General features: G+C 39.5%; 1 protein-coding gene across 2 annotated transcripts; it reads right to left on the minus strand.

The window, feature by feature from the left end:
- Positions 1-318: 318 nt before the first annotated feature.
- LOC131332102 (ATP-dependent Clp protease proteolytic subunit-related protein 4, chloroplastic) lies at positions 319-7,679 on the minus strand. Of its 2 annotated transcripts, none has more exons than XM_058366170.1 (9): positions 7,371-7,679; positions 7,207-7,242; positions 6,890-7,096; positions 4,902-4,957; positions 2,664-2,790; positions 2,381-2,458; positions 1,315-1,428; positions 1,122-1,226; positions 319-611 (listed from the first exon to the last, which is right to left on the minus strand). In XM_058366170.1, the coding sequence occupies exons 1-8, from the start codon at positions 7,626-7,628 to the stop codon at positions 1,152-1,154; spliced, it is 951 nt and encodes a 316-aa protein (XP_058222153.1). In that variant the 5' UTR covers positions 7,629-7,679; the 3' UTR covers positions 319-611; positions 1,122-1,151. The 2 variants fall into 2 exon arrangements, with proteins under 2 accessions (XP_058222153.1, XP_058222152.1); XM_058366169.1 differs by having other exon boundaries at positions 319-617.
- Between the last annotated feature and the right edge of the window lie 1,138 nt (positions 7,680-8,817).

The raw sequence follows: 8,817 nt of genomic DNA on the forward strand, positions 1-8,817 counted from the left end.
ATATGCAGTCACCACCGCCCACTATAACCACCATCTCTCCATTACACCACCAAAATACAATTATTGCCTCCACCACCCCCTCTACGCCACCATCATACCACTACCACCACAACACAAATACATGATGAGTATTAATGAAACTAACAGAAAATAATTAAAAATAATATCATAATTTATTGTTTCTTGTATCAACCTAACTTTTCGTTTTAGCTCTTACTTTTCTTTATCAAACAGCTTTTCAACTTAAAAAATTTAGCTTTTAGTTTTTAGCTCATAGTTTTCAACTTTCAATTTTCAATTATATCATACAGAACCTGATTTTGTCTCCTTCATTTTTGAATTTAATTCAGGCAATATGTATATGTTCGCAAAACATTTCAATTCTGATACCTTTAACGAACACAACATATCAACAAGATAACCAGTGCCAACAGTGTTTTAGCAAGATATAGCCATACAGGTACAGTTAGTATTATTATTTTGTGCAGAATGCTCCTCTTTAAAAGTGGGCGCTTGTTTTCGCTCTGGAGTTGCTCTTTCCAAAATCTGGTCTTGAGTCCGCTTTCCATTTCAGCATTTCATTTGAGCATCTCCCAAGGTCAAGGGGCTAGCTGAAGCTAAAAGTTCGACAATAAAAAGTTGCAAATTATCACTTCAAGAAACGTTTCAAAAGCGTAAAAACTATTTCTTGATTGTCTTCAGTAGAAAAACATCAAATCAAAATGCCATTTTTTATTCCCATCATGAGAGAGAGAAAAGTGATCTTGCTAAAATTTAGCTACAGCTAAACCCAATAGCCGAAATAGCACACAATTCAATCACCGAATGTGAAACTTCTATATTTGACATTACATGCTAAATAATAGCAGTAGCAGCCCAAATAACAAAACAAAGAGAAGGAAAAAACCCTTGCCCATCTCTTATGGTCAAGCCCTGGTCGAACATTTTAGCTTTTGATGATACAATCTACTTTAAGAGACAGGAAAGAAGAATGTTTCCTTCACTAGTTAATAAGTAGCTGGTAAAAGAGGTTTTACTGCTTGAGAATCTACACCAACAGAGTGTTTTTTTAAGGTAAAAAATACAGAGACATGACGACAAGCAAGCGCTCAAGACTTTACCTGGAAATTCCCCAGAATCACTTCCCATCTTTAGATACCACTAGTTACAGGTTGCCCCTTAGCAACAGCTCCTTTACCTATTTCGACCCTCGCATTGCTAAGTACCTGCAGAAATTAAGACAATAGGGTGTAAATATACACTAAGTATCTGAAAGCTTGATACAAATACACTCGGTCTTTTAATTGGAGCCACCTTATCTATAAGGCCATATTCAACCGCTTCACTCGCACTGAAGTACTTTGGGCGCCTGATATCAGTTTCGATCTGCTGTTTTGTCTTTCCTGTACGCTCGGCAAAGACTTCAACCTTCAACACAAAATAAAGAAAAATAGATTTAGTACGAGCTTCCATCTGGATGCATATGTGAGTTCCTGACTCAAGGCAGTCAGTTAAGCATAAGGGATATACCAATATATTCAGATATGTCTTTATTTGGTTGCAATTGTATAACATTCAAAGTATCAGTCTATCAGAAAGGAAGAAGGAAAGGAGTAATACATCAAAGATCTTTTCATTTCTCCAGTAAGGTTGTTTATTGATTTGATTCATAGGCATCTTGTCATACCATCATAAATTCCTTCAATACAACCAGCTCTCACTTAACCATGTTTGTAAGAAAATTGAGTGGGTATTGCACTATTGCTAAAGGAATAGAGCAGTTCTTCCATGGTTGGCTTCAAACTTTTAGTAGGGTCAAACACAACTAATTTCAAACAGTAGCAGTTGGTCCGGGAAATTGATGGGATGGTCGCATATGCAAATTTACTTAACAGATATAACTATCAAAGAACATAGGAAACAAAACTCCCAAGCCCTCTCTATCACACGCACACTCAAATGCCATTACTAAAACCAGGGGCTGCTCTATTAAGGGCTGGGGGGGTTCAAGCAAACCCCCTAGGTTCAAAAAATGTACTAAAATTTTCTATTTTTTCACATATATTTTAATTTTTCTTTAATATTGAATGCACTGGATCATTCATACAAAATTAGAGTAAACCAAAGTTCACTTAAATTTGTGTGTAAGTAGATCATATAGCCCAACAAAACAAAATAAATTAGGCCGATGAGTTTTCAATCAAAGTAGATATCTATATATTATATAGTGTTCTGCGTACAATATTTTTCTAATACATTTTTGTCACCGCTAAACAAAAATCCAACAACCGCCCCTGACTAAAACTAGTATTCCATAGCATCAGCATGCATGGACCAAAGAAAGGAGAAAATGTGCAACTTAAGTGGGTGTTAACATTACCATAGCTTGCTTGATAAGCTGTAATTCCTTCCTATCACCTTCCACATTTGATGCTTGCCCTTCAAATTCATCCATTGGCTGCAGATAGGGAAAAAAAATGATTTAGGACAAACCATCGATGACTTAAAGCTATTATCTCATCAATGACTTAGGACAGACCATCAAGATACAATAATCAGTGCCATGCAAGAGGAACTAAACAATTGATCCAACGATACACAATTCCTATCATCACCAGAACACCATTGCTAAGGATGTCAGATACTGAAGGCTGAAAACATACCTCCCTAATCATAATGGTTGATGAAGGCAACGCAGTACGATGTCCTTTTACACCAGAAGCCAAGATTAAGGCTGCTTCTCCCCAAGCATGGCCAACACACAGTGTAAAAACAGGAGGTCCTAAACACCTGTGGTTGACAAGAATGACAATTTCACATATCAGGGAAAAGAGAACTCTCGTGAAAAAAAAGCAGGTAGACGTTATAATCACTCTTGAATGTTGTATTAGAGCGGTAAACGAATTTAGTAGACGGGATCATAGGAAGGTCCCTGTGTTGCTTGTACAGCAGGAGGCAAAGAGTGATTACAGGTCTCTGTGTTGAATCAGGATATCTTAGTATGGTGTCAGAGGGGGTCGATCGGACCTAATCACTCTTCTGAAACCACAAAATTATAGGTATTTCATCATATAGTCAACCATTTGTCTTTCTGTTGGAAAAAAAAAAAAGAAGCAAAAAAACCAACCCTCCATGCTTATGTTGACCAGAACTGGGAAAGTACCTGGGGTTGCAAACTGCCCCCACACCCCCCCCAAATGGGTTAACAGAGACGTAATACAATTAGGAGAGGGTTTGAAAACGAAGTATCACAGCCCAATCGTGGTTGGGCAAGGACCAGATGAGAAGTGAAACATCACTGTACCTAGCTATCTCACTGCCAGTTAGGCATTAGGGAATAGGGAGCAGAAAATAGAATGATCATCATCTATGTTGTCATTCCACCACCATACTTGTCAGTGCCATCTTCACGCACCATCAACCTTATCGTTTTCCCTTTCCTGATTTAAGTGGGTTTTTTTTCAATTTCTTTGCATCAACCATGTACATTGTCTACATGGATGTTGTTTTATAAAACCTTCTGTATCTGGCTATTGAGGGTATATACATACAGTGGCGACTATAGGAATTGTAATTAGTGGTGTCATACAATGATATTGTAGCTTCATTCTTGTGAATCCACCATATGTCACTAATATGTTTGACAAACCGAATCACGTTTGTCTACATGGATGGGTATGCTTTTGTTTTCTATCAAGTTTCTAAGCAAAGTGAGGTGGAAACATGGCAGCCTTTATATTTTGTCCAATACATTTATTTATGGGTTCAAAAACCTTGTTCCAGTGGTGACATGTCACTAGGAATGTCCAAAAGGAGAAAAAAATTGTACTCGGTAAAATGTGTAAATTTACACGTGAGTGGGTTCACCTGACACCGCTCGTAAAGAGCTGGCGTCGCCCCCTCTATACATATGTATACTGCTAAGCACAACCATGTGCATAAATATACACTCTGATACCAGTGGATACAAGAATTGACATCCATAATATCATTGTCTACAAAGCACCGAAAGGCCTAGCTCATCGCTGTATCCGTGTCAGGCATGTATGGACCCAGACACACTTGAAACACACCTGAATCCGTATGAGTTGAGCAACGTAGCATGATAAGTAAACATTTTTTTTTTTTCTCAATTGGACACAGCTGGTACACGATTTTTTTAATTTAGATATGGCATGGCGAAATATATATTGACTGAACTTGTTTTAAAAGTAAGTGGTGGAATTTGAACAAAAAGATTTGACTTATATACAGTGAGATGACCGAACCCCTAATCTCACAACTGTCCTCTCCTCTTTGTATCTTCCAAAACTTCGCTCTATCTCATGTGGACGGTGTTCCAACACCATTGATCTATCACATGCAACATAACTCGATCTCGATTAGCTCCAACCAAGTACTCACTAGTCATTTGTTATTATGTAAAATTAGTGTTAGTTTCCATAAATATGGTTGTTGGTTGATATGATATTCATACAAAACAATTAAAAACATGTTCAAAAGGAAAAAGAAATTTTCTATTCCCAAAGGCCAAAACTGTATCCGTATCTTGATTCTTTAACAATTGTTATGTTGGGTGTCCCATGTGTATCTGTCTCTATGCCTGCACTTTTCAATCGATGTTGAGAATTTCCCTCCCTCCCTCCCTCTGACAAACGAATATTCCTTTATTTGAGAAGATAAACATGGGGGAAGATGCCAGGAAAAATTATGAGTGAGGTGACGTGGGGTGGCATGATGGGATAAGAACTAACCCCTATTCCAGGTAGCTGGGGTAGGGAAGGGTCTCTCTAGACTCCAAGGATAGTACAACTCATTCATTTTGTTTAATGAAATGGCCCGCTTGACAAATAAGGTAAAACTTCCAATCGCATGTTAATCATAAAGGCAGAGGTTTTAACCTCATATGATCAAGAATTACAAATGCCTCGCGCTCACGACCGAAACAATAGTCATCCTGGAAAAAGTGCAAAAATCATATTTAGGGCAAGATAATCACACCGAAAATCTACTCATCTTCTTTACAGAAACTAAATGAAACAACTCTACAAGCAATCCAACAAGAAATATCCATCATTCAGAAAACAAATCAACAAGAGATAGAAAAGTCTTCACAAGAGAAGGATGGTGACATGACATGACATTTCATCTTCCCCAACTATTGACCTCCTTTTATCTCACATTGGGAGTCATATTGCTTCAGCTATGTCATGTATGATGTATCAGGTAGCCCAAAAATTCTAAACTGAAGTCCTGATGGTAATAACCTACATTAATTTCCATTAGCAAACGGTAATCTACTATTGTAATTATGTTTATTCATATAGCTGGCAATTCCGTAGGAGAAAAATACCGGAGTCCGCACTTTTGTGGTTTTGGTGAGTGTTTTTGTTAGTGATATGGTGTCATTCTTTTCGAGTAGCAAGATATCATAAGGTGAAGATTGCTACATCCTTTGCACCAATTCCATCAAGTATGACTCATGAGCCATGCACTTCCGCTCAACATTGCCCACTTTTGATTAGAACTAGCTCTCAAGATTTAAAAATGTTACCTTCATGAAAACAGAGAATTTTCAATTTTTTTTTTTTATTGGCAAAAGTAACATTTTATTCAGGGGGGAAAGGGATTCTAACCAAAGGTTGAAAAATACAGCCTTATGGGAACAAAGCCCAAATACACCACAAGGGGCCAAGCCCAGAAACACCCATGGGCCTAAAATGCCCAGATCAAAATAATAAAACCACACTGATAGGAGTCAGTGTGGTTTCGGAAATCTCAGCCATGAAACTAAGGATATGGATGGAATACTTGGTTTCTTTGATGAGTAGCTTGGTCGAAGATCCCCACCCATCACCCCAACTTCCAGTCGAAGATGGGATTGGGCTGCGGGCATCAAACATTGGGGCATATTTTGATAACTTTGTCATTGTGGAGCGTGCCAATGTGATTACTCACTGCAAGAATTAACAACTCACCATGTGGGTAAGTCATTGAAGCACCTCGGCTTCAGACATCAACCGAGCAGGTGCATGACCTCTACACTGGATAAGGCACCCTCGGTGTGAGGTCGGCAGATGTTGGAAGGGTGTCCGAGGGAAAGTTGTACATATGCATCCACAAGATGACGTCAAATATCACATTTTCCGTAATGGGGATGGGGCATGTCAGACCCATACGCTAAGATCTTTTTGGAAAGATGGTAATGATGGCACTTAACCATGGTCACAGGTTTGATGACCAGAGGTAGCTGGCCAAATTTCTCCGATAAACATGTAAAGGAGTGGCAGAATCATGGATTGGGAAATGGTTACACGAGGGTATTGTGAGTAACAATTAATGTTTCATTGAGTTACAGTTTGCCCTGAAGTGGAAACTAGCTTGACCATTGGAGGACATTTCTGGCCTTCAACACCGGCCAGGTCAGTGAGGTCACTAAGGATCTACTCTTTAGCAGTCAACAGGTCAAAGTTCTCTTTTTCAAGGATGAACTCAAAAGTTGAATCCCAGTACAAAGAGGGAGTCCTAAATCGGGCCTCCACAAAGTCTTAACTAGATTTCTTTAAAGAAACTCTCAGGCCATCAAAACAAAATTATTTTCATCTGTTTATCAAAAGAATCTAGTTTCGTGCAAAATATGGTCTTTTAACTCAATTTCCCGAAAGGCAAAACATGGAACAACAACTGAGAGTTGAGACAACATTATTCTAGTTTGTCTTCCAGATTCCCTTTTTAACTCCAAGTAGTTCAAATTCCTCGTGACTAATATTTGATGTATTAGTCTGTGGACCATGTTGTTACATTAGGTGATATTGGTAATCGAAATCATAAAATTGAAGACGATGAGGGAAATATATGACGCAATGTGAGCAAAGAGTAGCAATGCTACCTCCATCGTGCCGGTGGAATTTATGTACATGTATATTGGCTGCTCGAGATCTTCATATGCCAGGAAAAGTAGCTCTTGCATTATCATTTCGATCGTGGTGGGAAGTAGAGGTGCGGTCAAGAAAACAATTCGATGTTGGAAATAATACGAGTCTAGATCTGGAGGAGAATGATCGAATTTATTGAATGGCTTTCCACTGCGTTTTTCCTGCCAACAGAAGTGTGGAAAACAACATATAAAACAGAAGAAGGCGAGCAAACCCTAGACAAGAGAGAGAGGGTGCGTAGGAAACAAAATGAGTTTTCTCAGAACAGTACCACGGTGAGGACGCTTGGGATTCGACGGCGTAGTCCCTGCCAAGAGAAGTGCGGAAAACAACACATAAAACAGGAGAAGGCGAGCAAACACTGGACGAGAGAGAGAGAGAGAGAGAGAGAGGAGGTGCGTAGGAAACCAAATGAAGTTTTTTTCAGAGCAGTACCATGGTGACGACGCTTCGCTTGGCGCGAGAGGGTGAAGGGGACGGAGAGCGAGGAGCGAGAGAGGCAGGTCGGGTCTCGAGGCCGGAGAATGGGGCGGCGAAGCTGCCGGCGGCGTGCGGGGATAGGGAACTGGTGGAGAGAGAGGTTCTGACAGAGAAGGAAGGTCGCGGCGTTCGTTCGGGGAGTTTAGGGCTTGAGCTGCTCGATGGGGAGAGCATGCGCGGTGGTGGTGTCGTGGGGAGGACGTGCGAAGCCATTCTGGAGAGAGAGAGAGGAATGGGAGCAAGTAGCAACTGTGGAGTTTGGATTGGGAAAGCCCGGAAAGGGTTTTGGAATGGGTTGGAGAGTCGGACCCCAAAAGTTCACCCGGTCCGATTCAGGTTGTTTTTCTTCTTCTTCTTTTTATCACACGGTAACATCGATGTTAAAAGTTCGTTGTTAGTGGTTAATAGTCCTGTGCAAAAAATTCGTCCACCCGCGGATTTGATCCGAAGGGTCTCGGGCGGGGTTAAATATGTGGTTCGTACGGATACGGGTTCAATTTCTGTTAAAAATCAGATTTTGGTTTAGGGTTCGATTTGGTGCATTTCTTACTCAACCCGACCAATTCACAAAGATCAACTCGGTTTTTAGTCAGACCCAACCCGACGAATTGGGTTCGCAGACGGTTCTTACCCCTCTTCGATTCGATTTGCGGACCTACAATATTTTTTACTCGACATGTCAAGTCGGAATCGAGTTCGAAGTCAAATCCGATCCGCCCAACCCGTGCACACCCCTAATGGTTACAACTAACCTACGAAGGTAATGAATCACCCACACTAGGGGGTGTTCCGCTCTTTATCTAGTTATTGCATTTGTATTTGAAAGTTTGGAAAATGATTTTCCCCCTTTTTTCCCCTTTTATCTATGGGAAAAGTGGCGTTAACAAAAAAAAAGAGTGGCAAAATCAGCAGCTTTATCTATTTGCACAATTTCTTTTTCTTTATTTATGTTTTTTTTAATGGCTTTGTCATTATTTATGTGAAACTATCAAATTGGATTACTATCTTCAACATAGGGGTGAGTTAAAAAACTGTCAAACCGTTAATCCAATCCAAATCAAATTGTTTGATATGGTTTTTAAGTAGTGTAGTTTGGTGCTGGTCTTAAAAAATTATAAACCGTGTTCGATAGTTTGATTTGTGGATTTATCTTATTGGCTTTGGTTACAATCCAATTGGAACCGTTTATACACACACATATATATAATTTAGATACAACAAATAAACATGGGTTAGGCCATGGTCAACTAATTTTCTAATCTAATAATCTATTTCAACACCTTACTCTTTCTCTTTGCTTGCGACTGTCTTCTCTCTCCATATTTCTCTCGTTGTTGTATTCTATATAGGCTAATAGGATCGGTTTTTATAACATAAGTTTTTCTTTAATGTGTCTGTGAAG

Source organism: Rhododendron vialii, chromosome 7a, assembly GCF_030253575.1.
Source record: "Rhododendron vialii isolate Sample 1 chromosome 7a, ASM3025357v1".
In the NCBI taxonomy this organism is placed as follows: domain Eukaryota; kingdom Viridiplantae; phylum Streptophyta; class Magnoliopsida; order Ericales; family Ericaceae; genus Rhododendron; species Rhododendron vialii.

Coding starts and splice junctions, on each gene's coding strand:
- LOC131332102 (XM_058366170.1), bottom strand. CDS start 7,628: ATGGCTTCGCACGTCCTCCCCACGACACCACCACCGCGCATGCTCTCC. Junction 4,958..6,889: donor ATTCCACCGGCACGATGGAG/GTAGCATTGCTA, acceptor CACTTTTTCCAG/GATGACTATTGTTTCGGTCG. Junction 1,429..2,380: donor AGCTTATCAAGCAAGCTATG/GTAATGTTAACA, acceptor TTTGTGTTGAAG/GTTGAAGTCTTTGCCGAGCG.